Source organism: Phascolarctos cinereus, unplaced genomic scaffold, assembly GCF_003287225.1.
Source record: "Phascolarctos cinereus isolate Bilbo 61053 unplaced genomic scaffold, phaCin_HiC Scaffold_5;HRSCAF=322, whole genome shotgun sequence".
Lineage (NCBI taxonomy): Eukaryota > Metazoa > Chordata > Mammalia > Diprotodontia > Phascolarctidae > Phascolarctos > Phascolarctos cinereus.
Window position 1 is genome coordinate 237619141 of NW_027555958.1, and position 24921 is coordinate 237644061.

A 24921-nucleotide genomic window follows, 5' to 3' on the forward strand; every position below is an offset into this window, starting at 1 on the left:
TAGACCTTCTCTTGGACTCTGTATATTTGTGGGAGAGTGTCACAAATGTTTGCATGGATGTACCAACTGTATCACTTAGTAAATATCCCGTTCTAAAAACTAAGTTTGACTCTCAACTGACAATCTTGGGGAGGAATCACAGGAGGATGGTTTGGGAGTAGTGTCAGGCTGGGGGTGTTAGAGAAAGTCACCTAAATCTCAAAGGAGATGTGGCCATCTTTGTTTTGGGTACAAGGGTCCTTGGCGCTACATGAGTAAGAGTGGGCTGGTGATATCCCTGTAATATTGGTATAGAGAGTGGCCTCCTTTCCTTGTGACAGTGCCTTTTTTTCCTTTTTTTTTTCTTTTTTTTGGTGCCATTTCTAGGGTTAGAGGGAGGCCCGAGGCCCAGAGAGGCTCAGTAACTCACACAGAGCAGAGTATGTATGCTTCAGGTCCTGAACCTTGGTGTTTCTGACTCCAGGTCAGTTCTATCCGCTGCACTGGGCAGCCTCTCAGGGTACAGCTCTAGATCATGGGGCTTACCATTCAATTCAGATTGCTAGTGTTTAAATTTGAGACCCTCTCTTCATATTTCACTGAACTCCTTTTGGGGGAGGGGTGGTGAGAAGGGGGTGTCTCATCATTTCCAGGCTTTTCTTAATCTCTTACCTTCTCCCACTTCCTTTTTTTTTTTTCCTAATCAGTCCTTCAAATCTTTCTTATCAGTTAGTTCTTAAATTCTCATATTTCAGTTTTGGGAAACCTTTTAAAAATAAAAACCTTTATCTATATCTTGTTGGATTAGAGGAGGAGTGAGTTGGTTACACTTGTTTATTCTAATATTTCTCCCTATAAAATGATAATTTAGGTAGTACCCATCTCCCAGCTTTGTCACCTTGTATTATCCTTGACTCCTCGCTCTCCCTCATCCCAATTCGTCAGTCAACAAATTTCCCTGTTTCTCCTCCATAACATTTCTCATACCCTGCCCCTCTTCTCTCTTCACTCAGTCACCATCTTCATTCATCACTTCTCTCCAGAATCCATGATGTCAAACCCAAATAGAACAGGAACATTTCCCACTTACCTTTTAGTCTAGTTCGGGAGTTAGAAGAGTTATCTCCTTAAACATCTTGGCCAAAGGTCACACACAATGAGTCAGTGGCAGAGATCAAACTAGAACCTGGCCCTCCTGACTCCCAAACCCACTGCTTTTCCTAGATCATTGCCGGCTTGTTGCCTGGAAACTGTTCTCACAAAATTACCAGTGATCTCCTAATTGCCAAATTCATTATTTATTCTCAATCCTAATCCCTCGTGACCTTTCTGCAGAGTCTAACACTGTCATTCACCCTCTGCTGCTTGTCGCACTCTTCTCTTTATGTTTCAGTGACACTGCTCTCCCCTGGTTCTCCTACCCATCAACTGTTTCTTCTCTGTCTTTGCTGGTTCTTCATCCTCATGAACCATAGGTGTCCCTCAGCTTTCTGTTCTGAATCATCTTCTCTTTTCCCTCTGTACTTTTTCTGATTTCATCAGCTCCCATGGTTTCAATTATTATTTCTATACAGATGATAGTCAGATCTGCTTGTCTAACCCTACCCCTCTCCCAACCTCTAGTTTTACATCTACAGTTACCTATTATTCATCTTGAAATGGTTGTCCTGTAGACATTTTAAATTCAACATATCTAAAAATGAGCTCGTTATGTTTCCTCCCAAACTTTCCTCCCTTCCTGACTTTCCTAATATTGTTGAGTGTACCACCTTCCTTCTAGTCACCCAGGCTTGCAACCTAGGTGTCATCTTCAATCCTTCATCTTCCCCTTCCAATATCTAGTCAGTTGCCAAGTCCTGACTTTTCTTCCTTTGTAGCATGTCTTACATATGATGCCTCCTCTCTGACATTCCCATCACCCTCATGCAGTCTCTAATCATTGGACAGGATTGTTGTGAAAGTCAAATGAGATTTTATACACACACACACACACACACACACACACACACACACACACACACACACACATATACACACATATATATATACATATATACATATACATATATATGTGTATAAAGTGCTTAAGCACAGTGCTTTCTCATAGTATACTCTTTTTTTTTCATAGTATACTCTTAATGAATGCTTGTTCCCTTTCTCCTTCCCTCCCTTCTTCACTCTCTCATGCCTGGACTATTTCAGTAGCCTGCAGGCTGGTCTCCCTGTCACAAGCCTCTCCCTGCTCTAATCTATCATCCTCCAGTTAGCTGTCAAATCAGTCTTCCTAAAGCTCGGGTTTGACTATGACAAACTTCCCCCATCCTTCCTTACACTTTTACTCACTAATGCATACTCTGCAATTCAGTGACATCAGCCTCTTTGCCTTTCATTGCACAAGACACCCCATCTCTGACTCTGAGTGTTTTTAGTGGCTTCCTCCTATTCCTCCCTCTTCCTCCCTTCCCAGTGCATAGAACTCTTTCCTTCCGTCACCTCTTGGCTTCCTCGGCTTACTCCAAGTCTCAGTTAAAGTCCCACCTTTTGCAAGCCCTCTTAACCTCTTCTCCTTAATCTTAGTGTCTTCTCTTTGAGACTATCCCCAATTTATCTTATTTACACATAGTTATTTGTATATGTCTCCCTTATTAGACTGTGTGCTCCTTGAGAGCAGTAACTGGTTTTTTCCCTCTTTGTATCTTGAATATTTATCACTTGGTGTGCCAGCTTCCACATAATAGCTGCTTAATTAATGCTATTTGACTGACTGAGAGATGGCAAGGTCACAGACATCCTTAAAACACATCTAATTCTCCTATCTGGTCATTCTTTTGTTAGTTTGGAGTGTGATGGTTAAGTAACATGATCTTCAGTCTCTGTCTGGGGAAAGATTTCAATAGAGAAGATAAAGAAATGATAAATTGTTTGGAAACTGAGAGTGAAATGGTAGATGTAGTAATATTTTAACATGGAGAAAGAATTAATACCTTAAGGAAGAATTATACATGTGTATAGAAAGATGGAAGGCAACTCTCAGTGAGAACAGCATAGATTTGAGGCTATTGCAGCCAAATTAATTATAAGGTAGAGTGGTGATTTCACCATCAGTAGAACAAAAGGGTCTTCATATCAGGGATAACTTTACAGGATTACAGAACCACAGAGGTGGAAGTCACTTAGCTCAGTCTGTAGCTGAACAGGAATATCCTCTGTAACATCCCAGACTTTGTTTGCAGCTCTCTTGTGAGGGGGGCCCCACTACTTCCTGAGTTAGGTTTTCCTTAAAGCAAAACCAAATGTCTCTTTTCTTTCTCTCCCTCTTTCCTTTTAAGTCTCCCTACCTTCCATCCCTCTCCCCTTCCCTCTTTCTTCCTTCCCTTTCGCCCCTGTCTTCTCCTCTCCTTCCTCCCTCCCCTCTCTTCATTCTCTCTCTTCCCCGTCCCTCTTTCATCCCCTCTCTTCCCAGTTTGCAGTTGAAGAAACTGGGGCCAAAAAGGTTGTGAACACTTGCTGAAGGCCAGGATTTGAACCCAGGTCCTGTGACTCCAAATCTAGCACTACACTGGCTGCCTTCAAATATTTGAAGGGCTATAATTCTGAAAGTCAAAAGTGTTCTCTTCCCCCTACTCTACACTCTTCCACCCCCATTTAGCCTTCTGGTGGTGAGGAATTAAATTTCCTGTGTCTTAGATAAAGACTTTGATACACTATGAGCCTTTCAGTGGGTTACCCCCAGCTTTGTCTAGCTAATTTTCTTTACTCCTACCTTTTTGTTTTTGTGCAACAAAACACACCAACATTAGTATTTCTATACATAGAATAGTGTACAAGAGTATTCTCTTCTGTAAGAAATTGTGAATTTCCATTACACATAATTTGTTTTAAACTATATATGATAAATTCTATGTGTTACTTTTAAAATTACCTTGCTTATCTATGTATCCTTCTGAACTTCCATCAATTCTCTATGCATTTAAAAAAAGTTTCAGTAACTGTTTTTTCTCTCCCCTTCCCTCCCCTCTTCCTTCAAAGTTGGTTTTGTTTACAATATTGTCTCATAAATTTTTCTTCTGCTTTTTCTCACTTTATTCTATCCATTCATACCATTCAGGATTCTCTGAAATCATATCTTTGTTATTTCTTACAGCATAATGATATTCCATTATATTTATATACCATAATTTATTTAGCCAGTCCCCAGTTGTCTAAGAGCCAATCTAAGACACTCTTTTAGATTATAAATTCTAAGTCTTTTATTTTTCTTTCACCCTCTCTTTTAATTCTTCCTTCAGGAAGAGGAAGTTTTGTTTTGTTTGAAACTGTTCTCTTCTTAATGTTATCTTCTTTTTTGACCTCACTCTGTCCCATTCCCTCTTGTTCTAATGTATTTCTAAATTTCTACATTGCATGTGTGTGTGTTCCACCTGTCTGCCTCAGGTAAGAATGAAGTTTTGATGCCCATTTCCTCAAACCCTTTCTCCATGTTTGTATACTTTGAGAAATAATGAGTTCTGCCCTCTTCTTCCTTCTTCCTACACTAGCATATTCGTCCTTTTACACTTCTTTTTCTTTCTCCTCTTCAAACCCTCAGAACAGAACCAATTTGCCATTAGGACCTCTGTTTTTCCTTATTTAACTTCCTCAGTACTCTTTAAAGACATTAAAGTTCTGAAAAGACATTTGTTTCTTCTCTCCCATTAGAATGTTAGCATTGCTTCATCATGTATCTCCTTCAGATTGCTCAAATAAATGTACTTTCTCTGAACTCTGTTCTCTGAATTTCGAAGTTCCTATCCAGTTTTGGACTTTTCATCAGAAATACTTGAGAGGCCTCTTATTCCATTAAATGTCCTCCCCTCCCCCCTCCCCCCAAATTGTACTCAGATTTACAGGATAAGGTACCATGGTTGTAAGCCTTTTTCCCTTGTACAGTATTTTATTCCAAGATTTCTTCTCATTTCTGATATGTGCTACCAGATCTTATATTATTCTGATTGTGGATTATTGATACTTGAACTCCTTATTTATAGGTGCTTAGAGTATTTTTTATTTGATATCTGAACTCTGGTTTTTTTCATTAAATTTCTGGGACTTTTGTTTGTGGAGTTCCTTTTCAGAGGTAATTGTGGATTCTTCATTCTTTTCTTTTTGTTTTTTTAGTTTTTTTACTTTTTGGTTCTAATAGATCTAGGCAGTTTTCACTTTATGATTTCTTGAAATGTATCAACTAGCCTTTTTAAAATTATAGTTTTCAGGTCATCAATGACTCTTTTTTTTATTAATTTATTTTGATTTATCAACAATCACTTCCATATGCTTTTGAGTTCAAAATTTTTCTCCCCCTTTCTCCACTACCACCCTCCCCAAGATGGCGCACAATCTGATGTAGGCTATACATATACATTCCTATTAAACATATTTTCACATTAGTGATGTTGTAAGTAAGAATTAGAACCAATAGGAGGAACCACCAGAAAGAGGAAACAAAACTCAACAGAAGAGAAAAAAAATAGCAAATAGTATGCTTCGGTCTGCATTCAAATTCCATAGTTCTTTCTTTGGATGTGGATAGCATTTTCCATCGTGAGGACTTTGGAGATGTCTGAGATCCTTGTATTGCTGGGAAGGGTTAAATTTATCAATATTAGTCATCGCACAATGTGGCTGTTATGGTAATCATTGACTCTTAAATGATCTCTTCCTGATTTGTTTTCCAGGTCAGTTTTTCATCTCGACATAAATTTTCTTATATTTTTTCAATCTTTTTTTGTTTTAGTTTTGCTTGTTTTTTCATGTCATTAATGATTTTTGTTTGAACTCTTCTTGTTTTAGTGTCCATTTCTTGGAATTAGGTTTACAATAGTTTTTGATGCAGGTTTGTGTTTTCTTTGATTTACTCATCTCTCCAGCTTTTCACCAGAGCTAGGCTCTGCCCCATGCTGCACTTTTGTGTGAGGTAGTCAACCCTACTTTATTTGGTCCTGAGTTTTTGCATTGACCTCTGTCTCCTTGAGATCACTGTACCTCCCTGGGGGCTTCCTAGGGGAACACTGTTGCCGCTTCTGGACATAGTGCCTTGAAGACTTCATGTTCCATTGCATTTGTGTTCACTTTGCTTGAGGGGTCCTCTCTCCTATGGTTCTGACTTTTTATGCAGTTCTTATTGGGCTTTTTGAGCATTATTCTGTCTGATCCAAACTTCAAGGCTTTCTTATAATAGGTGTGAGGGAGCTGGGCAGTTATCTTTGTAGAAAATCCCACACTGACTCTTAAATAGAAGATAATTTCTTCGTTTTCTTCCACCATAAAACCTGGCAAATAACTTGTACTCTCCTCTGCATTAGCAACATATTTGAAATACAGATAAAGGCCTTTCTGTTTGTTTACACCCTGTTGATTTTTCACAGTGTTTAGCCTTATGTCATTTTCTGTGTTCATATAGTCTTGCATGTATTTTTACATCCTTTTACATGCTCTTCGTTACTAAAGTCATCTGTTTTTGGTTGTGAGCTCTTAGAGGACAGGAGCCATCCATATTTTTGTAACTTGCTTTCTCCGTAGACTATAGGAGTGTTAAGATGAGGTAGACACTTAGTAAATGTCATTTGATAAAGATAATGAGGAAATATTCATTAATAACAATGATATTAACATGACAGATTAACATGACAGATCTTTTTAAAATTACCCATGCAAAGGAAAAATTGCATGCCCCCTTCTCATTTTTAAATGAATTAATTGATTTTAGCAGTACCATTTAGGACTCAAGATTATATGGGAACCTTTATTTCTCCTCTACTGGGTTGGGAATCAGAAGACCTAGGTTAGTTAAGAAATGTGAGTGCAGGCAAAATCACTTCACCGTTGGTTTTTGTTTGGTTGGGTTTTTTTTGGTTCTCTTCACTTCTTTCCATTTTTATCTCTTCATCTCTAGAAATGGTGCTAATAGTACTTGTACTACCCACATTGCACTGGTATCTACTGAGAATTCATTCATTCATTTGACAAACATTTCTGTGCTTGTTATACGGAGAGTTGAGTCCTGGGGAAGGGGAGGGGGAATGAGGGGAATGAAAAGTTTAAATAAGACAAGACCCCCATCCTCAGGGGGTTCTGAGTTTGTTAGAAAAAGAAAATACAGATAACCATAATCTACATCATTACATGACAGTCAATCAGTAAGGCCTTATGTGTTTATGTGGAGATACAAAGACAAGAATGAAAATGCCCCAGCCCTTAAGAAGCTTACATTCTAATGGGAGAAATGACCTGTACATATATAATATATCTACATATCATATATACTTAAATTAAAAATTACAAATAGCTTAATATTATATCTACCACATATAGTAGATACATTTATGTAATATAAATGATAAGTAACTTACATAGAAGTATAAATGAAATTCAAGGTAGATTTGAAAGGAAGTTCACTAGCATTTGGGAGAAAAGAGAAGATTTCATGTAGAAAGTGGTGCTTGAGCTGAAACTCAGAGGAGACACCAGGGATTTCAAGAGGCAGAGATGAGAAGGGAATGCTTCCAGGACTGATGAGTAGCTAGTGCAAAGTCACAGAGATCAGACATGGAGCATCATACAAGAGCAGTGTCAGCTTGGGCCAGAATGGCTTCATGGCAGACTGTCAGAAGGGGAATAATGTGTAAGAAGATTAGAAAGGGAGGAAGGGCAAGTATATTTATGGGCATAACCTTTTCTATAACCCTAATATTGTCTCAGGCATTTTTTTGAGTATTTAGTATTAATGAATGCAGCTAATACTTTTGTCCTCATAGGTCTTCTGTCTGTTCCTTCTCTATGGACAGGCTTGACTTTTTAATCTTTAGATTCATTGTAAAACAAATAGTTACAAAAAACAAAGTGCCAAGTGACATCTAGAAAGACTTGGGGAGATTTCATGCATGGTGTGGTATTTGATATGGTTTTTAAAGGATGAATAGGAATTCAGTAGACAGAGAGATGGAGGGAGCAAACAATGAAGTTTAGGTACCCAGTTAATCAAAATATAGAATAAGGGCAGAACATAGAGTTGTATTTGAGGATCAGAGAATAGTCCAGCTTGTGATTGAAGCAGTGTGTATAGAAGGGAGTGATATAACATAAGGTTGGAAAAGTAGGATGTCAATAAATTGTGGAGGCCCTTGAATGCCCAGTAATGTTTGAAGTGTACTCAATCGACAACAGGAAGCCACTGAATATTTTTGAGTAGAGTGACAAATTTTATGAAGGAATGCTGGACAGAGTTTCTTAGCCCAGGGTCCATGACCTTTTTTTTTTTAAGTATTTTGACAACTACATTTCAATTTAATTGGTTTCCTTCGTAATCTATATGTTTTATTTTAGCCATTTAAACACAATATTTTGAGAAAGGGCACATAGGCTTCATGAGATAGCCAAAGCAGTCAATGATAACAAAAAAAAAAAAAATTAAGGACCCCTAGTATAGAGGGAGGAGAGAGAGGGAGAAGCAAAACCTATTAGGGGATTGTTAAAGTAGTTTTAGAGAAGTAATAGTGAGGGCTTTAGTGAATGTGGGGGAAGCAGGAATAGAATGGAGAGGACAAGTGTCATATGTTGTGGAGCTGGAATCTAAAGTAGTTGGTAACTGGATGTGAGAAGTAAATGAAAGATAAGTCCAGTTTTGAAGATGGGAGTGAGCCTAGAAGAGATATAAGAGTTAGGGATAATAGATTTAAGAATGATCTACATGGGACAACTAGGTGGCACAGTGGATAGAGCTCCAACTTTGGAGTCAGGAGGACCTGAGTTCAAATCCAGCCTTAGACACTTGACACTTACTAGTTGTGTGACCTTGGGCAAGTCACTTAATCCCAATTGCCTCACAAAAACAACCACCACAACAAAAAAAAAAAAGGAACACAAAACAAAGAATGATCTACATGGAAGTTGATAGTTAAAGTGACTGGAGCGAATAAGATTGTTAAAGAGGGAGGTGGGGATGATGGGGGGTGGGATGGGGTGGGAAGAAGCCAATCAGGAATGTAGAAAATCTACTTCAAGTAACTAGGGAGATTATAATGAACCAGAGAGGGAAGTAATTAGAGAGACAGAAGGACTATAATCATAAAGTAACCGTGTAAATGTCACCTATTAGTATTACATGTGATAGTTGGTATTAAATAGCAACTAGTGATATAAAATGGCCTGAGTATAGTAGGTTTATGCTTCCTCAAAGGAGATCTTACTTTCTTTATGGGGTGTACCCTTTACCATAATCCCTAATACTACACCAGCTATTCAGTGAGTACTTACTATTAAATAATACATTTATGTTTCTAAGTCTTCATCTACTCCTTCACAGTAGATGTTCCTGACCTTTAGACTTAATTGTAAAAACTGAAACAAACTGGAAAAATGTAAATGTAAAACTTGATCTGTGTCTCAGATATTAGACATCGGTTGTATAGCCATCCTCAAGAAGTCCACCTTTCTCATAGCTTTTAGTTTGTATTTCTTGTTTGCTGTGGGAGAATCTTTTAATGAGCAACTGTTCATGTTACTTTTTCTATTTCCAACTGTAGTACCAGAAGAGAACATTGCAACTATGAAGTATGGAGCCCAGGTAGTGAAAGGGGAGCTGAAATCTGCATTACTTGATGGTGATACACAAAATTATGATTTGGATCATGGATTTTCTAGGCATCCAATTGATGATGACTGCCGTTCCGGCATCGAGATTAAATTAGGTCAGCCATCAATTATCAATCATATACGAATACTCCTGTGGGATCGTGATAGCCGGTAAGTGATAATAGTGTGATTCAAAGAGGAATTGACATTGTATTTTTATTAAAATGACTTAATCTGTTAATAGCTTAAAATTATGCTTTGTTATGCTTAGATGTCTTCCAACTTTTTAGAATTTTAAAACTTCACATCTCAGTAACATTTCTGTTGAAACCCCTAGGAAAGAATTGGAAGGCCTAGTTCACCTAAAAGTTTATTCTGATTATTTAAAGGGAACTTACTTATCATCTATCTTGCAGAATAGGAAGTTTTTCAAAGCAGATGATAGACAAACAAATGCATAGAAGAATTAGGTGAAATTTGTTAGGGACTCCAACTACTAGAGCACTGAATTGAAAGACCAGGCCTCAATCCAGTGCTCTCCCTCCAAAAACAAAAATCACCCAAAACCCAAGAATAAATTGGCTCTTACAGTTTGGGAAGACTGCAGTGCCGAAGGGCACACCTGGAGCTTCAGGAAGCACCAGGTGCCATTTTTGCCACTACTGCTGGGTGTGGCATCAGGGTTTTCATGCCAGATAGTGTGCCTTCTTGGCTCAGGACATTTGGTGCTTGCGTGTTATAGCAGTGATGAGGGTTTCCTCCTAACTGGTAGAGGAAGAATATGGTCTGCTATTACATTCCAGGAGGTAGGCTTACATAAAATTAGGCCTAAACTAGCTCTTTGGTGCTTATATATGTGAGGTCCCCAGCAAGTCCCCTTCTTGGTGTCTTCTGATCATATTAAGTGTTTCCTGGTCCCTTTCTTGTTGAATTTAATTGGATGTTAATTAATTAAATGGGGCAGGTAGTACATTTTTGAGTGAACATGAAGCACTGAAAGGGTTAGGAATCTTGAGGATTAAGGAGCTTATTATCTTTGTAGTTCTTATGCCTGTCAAAATATTTATAAAAAAATTTATTTTTTAGAAAAGCTCTTTTTGTTCAGAGGGGACTTAGCTTTGCTATATAGTCATCTAGTTCCCGTCACAGGAGCTATTGTAATTCTGACCAAAGGTAAAACATTTAGGATCGAAAGCCAAAAAACCTCTTAGCACATGTTGTAGAATTATAGCCTGAATTGCTGATAACCCAGAGAGGTTCAAGAAAAGGTTACAACCAGTTTGTTGCTGTGTGATAAAATGAATGAGAGTGAAGGGACAACAGAAAATGAGAGAATTGTGTCACAAAATAAGCTGACCTTTCCTAGTCACGACTCTTGGCTGCAGGCTGACATTTACAGTCAGTTAAATCTTTCTGAGATCAGCCCAGTTGATATTGCAGTAGAAATAACACTGCCTCACATTTAAATTTACCTTAGGGAAGAGGTACCAGTCAGTTCTGTGTGTTACAGGTGAGCAGTAGACTCCCAGATAGCTTACTTGGAGGGAGACTGTTAAACATTACTGAGGATTATTAGTCAGCAAATTTCAGGTTGTCCTCAAAATGCGTTTGTATTATTTTCTCAGTGATGTCAGTTACTTCTCTCTTGGTTAGATATGGAGGGTGGTAGGGATCTGGAAGAGTGGGAGGAAATAGGGAAAAAAAATCAAAACTAAAACTGTGGTGAGAACTAAGGAAAAGTAGAAGAAAAAGATATCCCTCTCTTTATCTTGTGCCCTCCTTTTTGCATGACTGTTGATCTGCTAATTTAGAATTTAGAATTTCCTTTGGTAGTATAAAGGAAACCAAGTTCTGTTTCCAGAAGAAGCAAATAACATGAAATGAACTTTCAGTGATGTGTGAAAAAAATGTAGTTAGTGAATAAATTGTTTTCTTTGATATTTATGTGGTGATTTCTTTATACTTTTCCCCCCTCCATTCCAAGGTCTTATTCCTACTACATTGAAGTGTCCATGGATGAACTAGATTGGATCAGAGTAATTGATCACTCAAAATACCTCTGTCGTTCTTGGCAAAAGCTGTATTTTCCTGCCCGGGTCTGCAGGTTAGTTCACATAGATTAACTGTGTGATTGAAATTTTACATGTATTGATTGAATCCAAGTAAACTTAAAACACATGTATAAAACATTGACTTTCCAGTCACACTTAGTTGTGAGAGGCAGATTTCATCTTTCCTTCTTATTATAAAAAGAAAACTTTTTCATAGAACAAACTATCAAGCTTCATAAACAGGAAAACTTCTTTGGAACAAGTTGAAAATTATGAACATGGAGATGGAACTATAGGTTTGGGATGTAATATAGAATTATTCAGAAGGCTTTATACTTCACATTGAATGGCAAGTAACAAAAAAGCTTTCCAAATCCCATGCTATATCATAAAATCATAAGTATGTAATAAATGGGATGCACATTTCCATGAAAATCGTGGGCCGGCTGTATGTTCAGAGAATGGCTTCACAAGAATTTCCAAGAGAGGGAAAGGAAAATCAAATGCTGCCTCAGTTTTTGTTCTGGTCTTTCATGTTTCTTTAGGTGTAATTCATTTCCCTAAGCCCCTGAAATACTGCAAAACCCATATGAGGTAGTAAGGTTATAGGTAAAGGAGGTGGCAAAACCTGTTAGATTTTTTGCAGAGGTAAAAAATTTGGGTCCTGACTTAAATTTTCTATTACTTGTTTCTAGGAGTTGAGAGTACTTTAACTTATTTCACTTGCATACTTTTTTCCTTATTATAGAAGATATATTATATATGTGGATGAATGTCTCTCTTGCCTCTCTTGCCCCTGCTGCTCCCTGCTGCCAAAGAACTCCCAGGAGAGCACTGGGCAGAATCTTCTCCAGTTTTTTTGTTTTCTTGAAGTCAGAGGAGATAGAAGATGAGAAGGATGGTGCTCTGTGGGGAAAAAAAAAAGCAGGGCAAGGAGAGGTACAGAAAGACAGCCACCCTACTGGTATCTTCTTTGATGTCTCTCCTGGAAGCATTCTCAGCCACTATATCTGGTTTCTTCATGGGAAGCCTCCTAGAGTATTGATTGCTTAGATGTGACACGGTTCTTGTACACTTAGGTTTATCCGGTGGCGTGCAAGAGCAGGCCCTTACTTGGAACTTTTATCAGGAACTACTGTTATACCTTTCAGCATTTGATATATTAAAACTTTCTGCCTATGTGTCTTTTATTGTGGGTATGATTGGACGTAGTGCTATTAGATAAGGATCCATGTGTGAAAATGAAGAAAATCAATTTTATTTCCCTAAAGAGGGACTAAAGTATCTTTGGTCTGGCAGTTATTCTTTTATCAAAGGAATTTTGAATGGATTAAAATGAAAGACTAGAAATTGAGTGAAGATTATGTACATCAGAACTGCCTAGGGATGCTTAGTGACAAAGGGGGATTGAAACAGAGAATAAGATTTAGTTCACATTGACTAGGGTTATTACACTTTGAGTGGATTTTTTAAAAAAGGCAAATAAAATAACAGCCAAACTGTCTGATACTGATGGATAGATTTGTGTTTGTATTAAATTTGGGACAATAGTCTGGTACGTAGTAGGCACTAAATAAATATTTGTTGAATTGAATTGAATCCCAGTTTTGGGATGGTGGTGCTCTCCACAATAGGGCCTGGTTGTAGTGTTTGTCTGCTAGGAAATGACAGTTCTTTGTTAGTGAAATAAGCATCAGTGTGAAAAATAATGCTACACTTTTTACTCTTCTGTTACCATTTTTATCGTCATTATCATTTTGGTCCTTTTTTGTTCTCATTCTTTTTCATCTTTGTGTCTTTCTTTCTGTTTCTTCAGTCTTCATGAATACATTGCTACATTCTGTCATTGTGTAGCCAGCACTCAGTTCTGGCCTGTTTAGTATAAAAGTCTAATCAAGGAAAAAAATAAAAAAACAAGAAAGAGTTCTTGATATGATATTTCAATATGTTTTTATTATAAAATAGCTAGGTGGTGTAGTGGATGGAGTCAGAAAGACCCAAATTTGCCTCAGACGCTAGCTTTGTGACTCTGGCAAGTCATTTAACCTTCCAGCTTCAGTTCCTTATCTGTAAAATAGAAATAATAATAGTATTTACCTCATAGGGTTGTGGTGAGGATCAAATGAGGTAGTATTTAAAGTGCTTTGCAAACTTTAAAGTGCCATACAGATGTTACCTATCAAAAAACGGTGGGCATAAGCAGACTGTGTAGAATGTTATCAACAGTGACTTTCATGTTGGATTGGAAGAGTCATGAAGAAAGAGTAGATGCATACTGGCCTGAGTGAAGAAACATTAAAAGAACCAGAGGAAGACCATCAGTACATTGGGTAGATAATCTCTAGAGGATATGCAAAAAGATGTGAGCCAAAATTTCACAGGATGAAAAGCATGACAAATTGGAATCTGTACCAGTGGAGAGAATACCTACACCATTGAGATCACAGAGTTATGAAAGCGTTGAAGTACACAAGAAAGCTAAATTGCCTATGAGGTTAAGTTATTGATATTACATTACTTGACCTTTCGTAATAGCTAGGAAATAATTTAACAGCATCTAAAATATTCAGGAATAATAGCTAAATGTCAATCTATGATCCAGTCTATAATCAGTCTATTATAATAGTGTTCTTACACTTGACTTTTTGTCATTATCATGGTGATCTCACAAACATTTTTAATGAAGACCATGTAATGATAAATCTTGTACATCTTATTATTCCTTTGTTATGTGTATCCTTAGCACTTATGGACTTAGTTTGCACAATATTAATTAATGCTTGTTTGTATGTTACCATTACTCTTTAATCTTTTTCTTATGCATTCTGTATCTTTAAGAAGGGTATAAACTCTTTCAAGATAGGGAGTAAGTAGTCTAATTTTACTTATCCTCTGCAACACCTAACATGGCCCTGCATTCCATGGCTACTCAGATGTTGACAAACAAGATTCAGGATCTCAAGGAACTTACTGTATAGTAGAAAAGATTCAGATTGGTTTAACATTAACATGCATGGTGATTTGAATAGCAACTTTTAGTTGGTATAAATCAGCTCTCGAGAGTTATATGGTATGGTAAGTTTTTCTCTTTTAGAAGAGGGTCTGTAAGATTTGGGACTGTAAGAAAAGGAAATTTGATTTTGGATTTGTTCTTAAATATAAAGTACATGAAAACTGGAAAGCAGGCCATTCTAGACATTCCAAGATGAAAAGAAAACCATGTATGGGGAATGGTGGAGGTTACCTAGCCCATCCCTTCTCAGGGTGGTGAGACCTCAGGCTACTAAGGGCATCTTCCATGTTTAAAGATCTTCAGGGAGGAAGATTCTACTCACGCATTGATTAACAAGTCTTTATACTGAGAAAGTTCCTTATATGGCCTCCCCTTTTGCTATTTTGCATTTTGATAATCTGCTTATGTAACATAATCCACCAAAAAAAGGCCTATATTTCTATTTTCTCCTCATAACCTATTATTTTTTACTTTCTGATAGGTTTTGGTAAAACAGTAAAGAGTATTTCAGTCAAAATTTTTCATGCCCATGGGAGAGGATTGCCATCTAGTGTCAAAAATAGGGGGATCAGGCTTTCTAAATAATGACAGATGACAGAAAATTACAGTTTCTAGGAATAAATGATAAAAAGTGGATACTTGCCTGAATTTATTCTGTTTTCTCCAGAGATGAGGAAAAACTGATTGATACATGTGCTAGAAGACCAGTGTTGTCACAGCCCTCTTCTCTAGGGAAAATAATTCCATTGCTAGCCTTTCTCCAGAAAGTTCTCCGAACTTAACTGTTCTTTGAGGCAGCCTATTTCATGTTTATTGTTGTTGTTCAGTTGTGTCAGTTGTATCTGACTCTTCTTGACCCCATTGGGATTTTCTTGGCAAAGATACTGGAGTGGCTTGCCATTTCCTTCTCCAGGTCATTTTACATATGAGGAAACCGAGGCAAACAGGGTAAAGTAACTTGCCCCGGGGTCACATGGCTAATAAGTGTTTGAGGCTGGATTTGAAATCAGGTTTTCCTGACTCTAGGCCCCATGCTCTATCTACTGTGCCCCCTAGTTGCCTCTCATTTCATGTTTAAACAGCTTTAATTGTTAAGTTTTTCATTATATAAAATCTTACTTTTTGTAACTCTTGCTTGTTAAGTTCCAGTTCTTACCTTGGGGGCCAAGTGAAATGAGGTTAATCCTTTTATGCAATATATATTTCAGTACAGTGCTTACTGTTGAAATAGCAGCATTGTGCTGCTGGAATTTAAGAACAGATTGAGGGAGATAACTCGAAGAGTAGAAAGGGAAGCTTGAGTATCATAAGCATCTAGGTGGTACCTGAAAACTAGAATTCCTAATTTCATTGGCACTTGGGAATTAAGAGAAAAGAATAGAAGAAAATTAGGTACAAAACCTTTAAAAACTCCTTGTTGATGACATAGAGCAGTCAGGGAGCTGGAAGTACTGAAGAAGTCAGGCAAAGAGATTAGAGAAGAACAAAGATGGAAACCATTGTATTGTTTCTCAGCCAACACAAGATGTTGAATGTGATGACATAATTGCCAATTCAACCATGACAGTTTGTTTATGGGGAACCAGTACAGTTAATTTATAGCTAAGTATTTGAAAAAACGTACAGATTTACTAATACATTGCCTTATGTAAGTAACTTGAGTGTAAAGAAGTCCTGCTAGTTCTTTCCCTTGACTATCTAGCAACCACAAATAATAACAACCCATATATATATATATATATATATATATATATATATATTATATATATATATATATATATATATATATATATATATATATATATATATATATGTACACACATATACATACACACACACACACACACACACACACACACACACACACACACATATATATGTAGCTTGTTGTCATTTACACAGTGCTTTCCTCACAACCTGGTGAGGTATAAGGTAGTATAATTATTTTCCCTGTTTTATAGATGAGGAAATTGAGGCCATGAGTAATAGCAAGTCACTCCCTCTACTGTGGTTTATGCTTGAAGTTACCATTGGGTATGTCTTCTATACCTAGAGAAGGAGAAAGGAGAAAACAGAAATGTAGGACTTTTTTTTTCTCTAGTTTCAAGAGAAAATATCATTGTTTTGGATATTCACTCTCACTTCCTGTGTAGTAAAATGTTGGAGACTCATCTCTACTGCTAACATCCTTTTAATTCAGTTTTGAGATTGATGAAATGAGGCTCTCACAAGTTATTGAACATTTGATACAAGGAGGTTTACTTTGCCCTAACACACAAAAATATGCAACAAACATACAGCAGCCCTTAGCTTTTCTAAATGCGGTCCCCTCATCTCCATATAGAAATGTATCTGGTCAAGCAGGGCAAGGTAACATTACTTGAGTGCACTTCAGAAATACAGGATTAATCAAGAGACGCTCTTATATGGCAGGGAGCCATAAAAAGGCTTCCTTGACTTTCTCTGCTACTTAGCTATTTCACTTTTTTCCCCCACATTATTAGATGTTGTATAGGTTTTTTACTTATCTTTACTAAATTGCAACAATATATAGTTCTTTAGTTACATTAGACATGAAACAAAGAAGTAAGGCTAACTATTCATGAAAAGTATTATTCCTTGGTATAACTTTGTATCACCATATTTGGCTTTTTTTTTCTATCTCTATTTCATCAGTGGGTATTTTTGCAATTATTTAGCAGTTGAGTAAGCTCTATTCTTTCTGCTTCACAGTCATGCCATGTTTTCACTTGTTGATTTAGTGTGAGTTTCAGAGGTCAGAGAAAATTCTGTTGGAGTCTTGGGGAATCGGAAATAGTATCATTGTTTCCTTAAATTTTTTAAATTCATGATTAGTCTGCATTGTAAACTTCTATCCTTGTTCCTACCACTTACCTGCTTTTGTTTTTACTAGCAAATAATCATGTAAATGAAGGGTAGTCTTAGAAGAGTGCAACACAGAATGAAGCCACATGGTGTCACTAAGTTATAACATTAGTTTTCTTTAGAACCAAGTAAAGTATGAGAATGCCTTTTCACCACATTTAAATGTAAATTGTTCTGAAATCTGTGACTTGTGAGATCACATATTAAACTATACTATTTAAAAAAATTCCACTGTAGAGCTTTAATTGTGCTGGGTGTTCTCCTTGCTGTTTTGCTAGTATCAGCTCTTGGCCTGTGTCATCTACAAAGTATGACAAATATGGCCTTTCATGTTGCCTTTTTGTAGCTTTGTAAAAATTATTCCATTTTTAGCCTTCTTGCTTTTGAATTTAGAGAACAATAAAGAAATGGGAAAATTCAAAGTAAATTTGTAAGATGGTTTTTTTTTCTGAAGAACTTGTAATATTATATAAATAACTCAGATTCTTTATAGAACATTTCAACATGATCCAACCTTGGAAACCAGAGATAATTGGAGATTGAAGCAATTCTTAAAGTATGGTCTGGGCCCCTGAGAATCCCTAAGACCTTTTCAGGAGGTCCATGAGGTCAGAACCATTTTGATAGTAATACTAATATGCTATTTGCCTCTTAAAATACTGCTCCATTTTCCAACTACAATCTGTGTGAGACTGGATTTTCTTCATATACTTCAACCAGAACAACATATTGTTACAAATTTAATTCAGCTACAGAAGACTGTAGCTGTTTCCTGTTATGCCAGACATTAAGAGATTTGTAAAAACATGTAAAACACTGCCATTCACTAAATTGTTTTTGTTTTGGAAATTTTCATAAAAATATGTTACTTATGTTAACATGTAGTGGGTTTATTAGTTATTTCTAAATGAACTAAATATTTTTCAAACTTATGAGTTTTAATTTCCAATATGATAGATATTGGTATGTATAACATACATAAACAAAAGTTGTTTGGGATCCTCAGTAATTTTTAAGAGTGTAAATGTGTCCTCAGTATTTTTAAGAGTGTAAAGGGTATAAAGTTTTTAAGAGTGTAAAGTGAGATCAAATTTTTTTGAAAACTGCTAGAATATAGGAACGTATAGGAAACATAAGTTCTTAACAATTTAGAATAAGAAGATGCTTCCTAAAGTCATTGGTTTAGTTTTGATGGTACTTTTTGGGAAAGAAATCTCTCTCCTCAGGTTTGGTGTATCACAGACTGATCACAACTTTTTGGATCAGAAATAGGTGTAATACCAGTGGCTGGCTGGTTAGGCAGTCTGGGAGAATTTAATTTGTCAGAATTTCCTGAGACATGTGGAAGACAAATATTTCATCTGTCCATATATCCAGGGAAGACTTACATCAAAACACTTTTCCCTACTGTCCCCCAAGGTCATTATAAACCACTGTTGTAGATTCTCTTGTCATTGCTGACTCAAAGGAATATGTTAGAGTGTCATTTCTGCATGAAACAAATGTTTTTAACTATTTTTTTAAGGGGTTTTTTTGGGCTATGTTTGTTTAATCAGGGAATTTCTGGAATTCTCTACATGTTGGGCTAGTAATAGTCTAAACAGCAAGCATTTATTAAGCACTTACTCTGTGCCAGGTATTGTGCTAAGCATTGGTGATATACATAAAGGTAAAAAGTCTCTGCCCTCAAGGAACTCGCAGTCTAATAGGGACAATCAACACGCAAACAAATATGTACAAAAAAGAGGTTTAGGATGAATGTGACAGTCTCAAAAGGAGGCACTAACATTAAGGGAAAATGGGCAAGACTTCTTGTAGAAAGAGAAACTTTAGCTAAGACTTAAAGAAAACCAGTAAGGCAGAAGGATGGTGATGAGGAGGGACAGGATTCTGGTATGGGGAGCATGCTTGGGAACATGCCTGGAGTCAGGAGGTGAAGTGCAACAAGTAGGCCAATGTCACTTGAGTACATGTAGAGGAGTAAGGTATGGGTCAGGTTATATGAAGGGCTTTAAAAGCCAAAGTAGTTTACATTTAATTCTTATTTAGTCCCATAGAGGCAGTAGGGAAGCACTACAGTTTATTCAGTAGGGGAATGACATGGTTCGATCTGCACTTGAGGAAGATCACTTTGAAGGCTGAGTGGAAGATAGACTGGAGTGGGGAGAGAGTTGAGGCAGAATCTAACAGATTTTTGAGTCTTTTTAAAAAATGTAATAGACGTCTTTGTCACTCTGGTAAGAACATGTAGATCACTTCTCAGAATGTTTTTAAATGCGTGAAATAAAATACATAGGATTACAAAATTAACCTGGAGTCCTGCCTCTGACCCATATTAGTTATGCAGCCATGTGTAATTTTCTTCTTACTTAACACCTCAGTGACCCAGACAACTCTCAGACACTTATTTTATAGAAGAGTTGCCAGTCTTCATCAGTCAAAGGAGTTTCCACATCTTACTGCCTTACACTTACTATTTGCAATGAACAAAAACAAACAAAATAAACACTAGTATTGAGAGGTCCCTAGAGCACTTGGATCATAGTTTAAGTTTAGCTAAAATTTTCCCAGCTTATTCTCAGGCATCATTTCCATGATTACTTTTGGTCTCTCTTAAGACCTTATACCTCTTTAGGGTGTAATAGGGTTTATTTAGTTTAGCAGTGCAACTAAATCAGGTATTAAGCATTTTTTCTGTGCCTGTGACTAGATATATACTAGAGGCTTGGCTAAAATTAAACTCCTAGACATACCATTCAATGCTGTCAATTTACTGATCTCTTCAACTTCTCAGTTCTCACCTATAGTTATTCTTAAGAAATCTCTTTTGTTGTGGGGAGTGGGGGGGGGAAGGCAGGGTAGGAATCTCATATTATGAGTTCCCTCCCACATGCCTATATTTAGAATATTCCTATTACCTTAAATATTTTCTTCCTTCTTTGGTATGCCTACCCTTCATAACCTACCTCCCCTCCCCCAGCCTTTCCAATTTTCTTAAACCTTGTACCCTTCCTCTAGCCCCCCCCCCATACTTTCATTCAGTGACACTGGCTTCTTTGCTGTTCTTGAATAAGAAACTCATCTGTTGTTCCTCCTCCATGGAGTGTTCTGCTTCCTTATATTTGCCTCCTGGCTTCCTTCAAGTCTCAGCGAAAATCCTGCCTTCTATAAGAAGCCATTCCCAATCCCTTTTAATTCTAGAGACTTCCCTCTCTTGATTATTTTTTACTTACCCTATGTATATATGTAGTTTGTTTGTACATAGTTGCTTTACATGGTCTCATTAGACTATGAGCCTTTTTTGTCTTTTTTTGTATCTTCAGAACTCAGCACGAAGCACAGTGCTGGGCATTTATAAATGACCAACTGACTGTATCTATTATTTTCTTTAATACTTAGCTCATGATTCCTTCTCTATGAAATCTTATGTAATCATAGATTGGATTATAAGTTATTTAGTAATTTTTTTCTAATGGATTCACATATATGCATTTTTAATATTTCTTTATTAAGAGTTATTTCCTTATTAAAATAACTGAAATCATAGAACTCAGTATCTCAGTATTCACAAATGGTTATGGAGAAAACAAAAGATTTAACACAAGTTCACATTCTGCATGTAACATATAAATTTTATTAACTGAAAATAATGTAGGGAGAAGTTAAGTAAGCAATTTAGGGAAAATTGATTAGAGAAAAAAATCACGTCTTACATAACATACTGTAGTCTACTTAAAGTTGTATTTAATCAAGCTCTGTTGCTGTAAATATAGTTCATGCAAAGATATGAATGAATATGTTGCATATACTTCAGTTGTTTAGTGAATTACTACTTCCAGCCCCCTATTCACAGATGTGCACAGACATACATAAGTTGAAAAAACAGCAAGCAAAGTTTTCAAATCTGCTTAATTGTTTTGGTCCTTAAAAATACGCATATTTGGTCCTTAAAGCCAGGAGGCTTTATTAAATTAATATTAAATTAATATTAAAAATACGCATATAAGGACACATATTCTTGATATCAAAGTCCACATTACTTTTTTAACTTTTCCTCTCTAGTCTGTTAGTATAGATGTTTCAGTACATGTTTAAGAAAAGAATGAGTTATTATTCTATCCCCACACTCCTAGACCTACCCACTTCCCTCCTGATTATACTTTTAAGCTTCAAGAAATAAGTAGATGACTGTTGGATTTCTTTGCCTCCTCACTTCCCTTTTGTTATCAGTATCAAGTTTCAGACACTAATTTGGATCGCTTTGGAGCCTTTGTACCTTACTTTTTACTTCTTTCAGAAAAATTAAGCTTCTAGAGAAGAAATGTAAATTAGGTTCTTTAGGGAATAAAGGCTTTCTTTTTGGAAAATTTTTGTTTGACTAGGAAACATTTTTCATAGAAGTCTTTTTTTTAGTTAGTTTTTGAATACATGGCAAAGCACTTATAATATTTGTATGTTCATTAGAAAATTCTTCCTGACATTTCAAGCCTTTCAGTTCTCACGATGCCAGAGGCTCCAGGACATTGTCATGGAGTCCCTGAACTCTTCAGACAGGATATTTATAGTCTTAGGACCATGAGCCTAGCAAGTAGAGAACAGTTACAGAAAAGTATCTAAAGTTGGTGAGGCTCTGGATCCAGCACACTGACCATGGGTATTAGAGCTAGGTATCTGATGAATGGAGAGGAGAGTGGACTTGATGCACTTTTGAGTTATGGGAGGATAACTGAGGAGTTAAGAGGAGAAGGGGTTACAAAAGAATGCAGTAAAGGATAGTCACACTAGGTCAGAATTAAAAGATTCTTTGAGGAGTAATTTAAATAAGGTCGTCACAGGTAACATTGAGAGAACAGCAGATATTCCTAAAACAAAGAACTTTCAAAGCAATATTCTGCAGAGGATAAGGGCTTTGTTTTTGGAAAGTGGGATGTGGCTTCTCTAATGTCATTGTCTTCTGGAAGACCAAGAAGATAGAAAAGCTAGGTAAACAGTCCTTGGAGAGCAAAAAAATTACCAAATGAAACGTTTTGTGAATCATAATTCCATTTTACCAAGCCTATTTCCTTTAGTAATATTCTGAAAAAGATATGTTGAAATAATTCACTGGTAAAGAATTCCTTGATTCCTTCATTGGGGAGGGTAGATGCCATCTATATGTCCTCATCTGTTTTTCCTCATCCCATACTGCTGCAAAGACAAAAATAATCTGGTTAGAGAAGCACACAGGACCCCCTTCCTGAATTCCTAGAGCACCACACAGTTTAGCACTTAATTATATACTATTTGAAGTTGTTTGTTAATGAGGTTGTAAGCTCCTTCTGAATCTTATATGTCTTAGATGTGCCTTTCACTTGGGGCATACAAAATGCTTTATAGGGAATAGTGTTTCAGGATCCAGATGGTTGGACTCTAATATTTGAATGACCTTGTGATCTTGTTGATCTTGGCGTTTCCTCCAGTGAACCATAATCCATCTATGGTTACCTATTCTGCATAATTCTCTTTCATTTCTGCCCATAAAGTTCACCACAGGGTGTTGCCTGACTTTCTGGGGACCTTCCTTGTATTCTCTTGACATCCTGAAGATAGCGGAGTATTCAGGCTGTCTTATAAGTGTCCTGTACTCTGTGTATATGACTAGCCCATCTTATTTCTCAATCAGACATTGCTTTGATGATGTTCTTGACACCACTTTTCCTGTGTGATTTCCTAACTGTAGTGTGTGGGTACATATGTACCATGTTCTTTTCCATTGCTCTTTGGGTGATACTTCATTTCTTTGGAGACTATGGGTTTTGTGCTTTGCAGATATGTATTATTGGAAAAATATTGGGATTGAAAAAATGGACCTTTGTTTCAAGGAGAAATTTGGGATCATTTAAAAAAAAACTCATACTTTTTCAAAGTCTCTTCTCCTCTTCCTGTTAAATTCTGGGCCTACTTCATTGTCCATTTGCAGTGAATGCCATACACACAGACCTGCGCACATACGCACGCGCGCATGCACACACACACACACACACACACACACACACACACACAGAGATGGTTGAGCTGTTTACATAGTAGGTACAATAGACATTCTTCAGCCACTTAGTTTTTCCTGTATGATTAGGCTGAATTCATTTGAGTGATTGTGGATGGGTTATAAAGGGCTTTGAACTCCAAGGAGGGGATTTTCTTTTTCATCCTGGAATTGCTAGGGAGCCACTGAAGTTGAATGAATAGGTGGGGTGAAATGGCCACACCTGTGAGTGGAGTGGGGAGAGACTTAAGGAAGGGAAACCAACCAACAGGATGTATTCTGTTTGTCTCGGTGTGAGGTGATGAGTGCTGGCCTACATGATGAGGGTGGTAGCCTTGTCAAAGGAGAGAAGAGAGTATATATGAGTGATATTACAAGGGCAGATTAAATATAGGGAGAGGGAGGTGTGACAGAACAAGGAACTGAGGATGACACCTAGATTGTGAGCCTGGGTAACTGGGTAATATTTAGGGTGTGAGTCTGGATCGCTAGGATGTCAGTAGAAAAATGGTGGTGTCCTCAACAGTAGTTATAAAAAAAAAAAGAGGGGAGGGTTTGGTAGAGGGAATAAGGGAAAGATGATGAGTTCTATGTGTTACGTGTAAGAAGACATCCATTTTGAGATGTCCAATAGGCAGTTAGAGATGTGAGAGTGGAGGTAAGCAGAGATGTGAGGGCTGGATAAGTAGATTTGAAAATAGTTAACATAGAGATAATAATTGAATCCATGGAAATTGAGATCACCAAGTGAAATGATATAGTAGAAGAAGAAGAAGAAGAAGAAGAGACGAGGGGCCCTAGGCACCCACTGCCATCTGTAAACAGAAATATCTGAAAGGCCTCAACATTTTAGGGAATTCTTTGACGTGGACCTTTGTGTTGGATCTCTTTCATCCCATTAATGAACCTGTTTTCCTTGTTTTATGCCTTGCCTGATACCAGAAACCAGAGGATCTTTATATATTTCAAGGAATCTTGTATAGTTTTGAGGTGTATATGGAAAATACTTCATTGTAAGGGAGTCTTTAAATTGGCATTTTGCTCTAATGTATTGAGTGATTTTTTTCATAGTCAACAAATAGTAAATACAACAAGATCTTGAATTCTGTTTCTTTCAGTCAAATGTGTGATGATAAAGATGTGGTCTGCTATAGAATATCCCTTGAAATGCCTGCCTCTTTTTGATACTCTTCTAAAGGAGATCCTCAATATGTAATTAGATCTTGTAAAAATTTTGTATTGATTGGAAAGCAGGCATGTGGGTTGATAGTTATTGATGTTCTCTTGGTCACTTTTTTTTTTTGTAAAAATGTTTTGAGGTTTTTTTCCCCCATGCTTTTGTTGTCTTCTCTTTCAGA

At 36.9% G+C, this 24921-nt stretch overlaps 1 protein-coding gene across 2 annotated transcripts in view; it reads left to right on the forward strand.

The window, feature by feature from the left end:
- Window positions 1-24921, forward strand: part of BTBD9 (BTB domain containing 9) — a 516152-nt gene that overhangs the window by 89290 nt on the left and 401941 nt on the right. For both annotated transcript variants that reach the window (XM_078155391.1, XM_020999576.2), the window contains exons 5-6: window positions 9540-9759; window positions 11573-11692. In XM_078155391.1, coding sequence (XP_078011517.1) covers window positions 9540-9759; window positions 11573-11692 — 340 coding nt within the window. The remainder of the gene's footprint in view (window positions 1-9539; window positions 9760-11572; window positions 11693-24921) is intronic.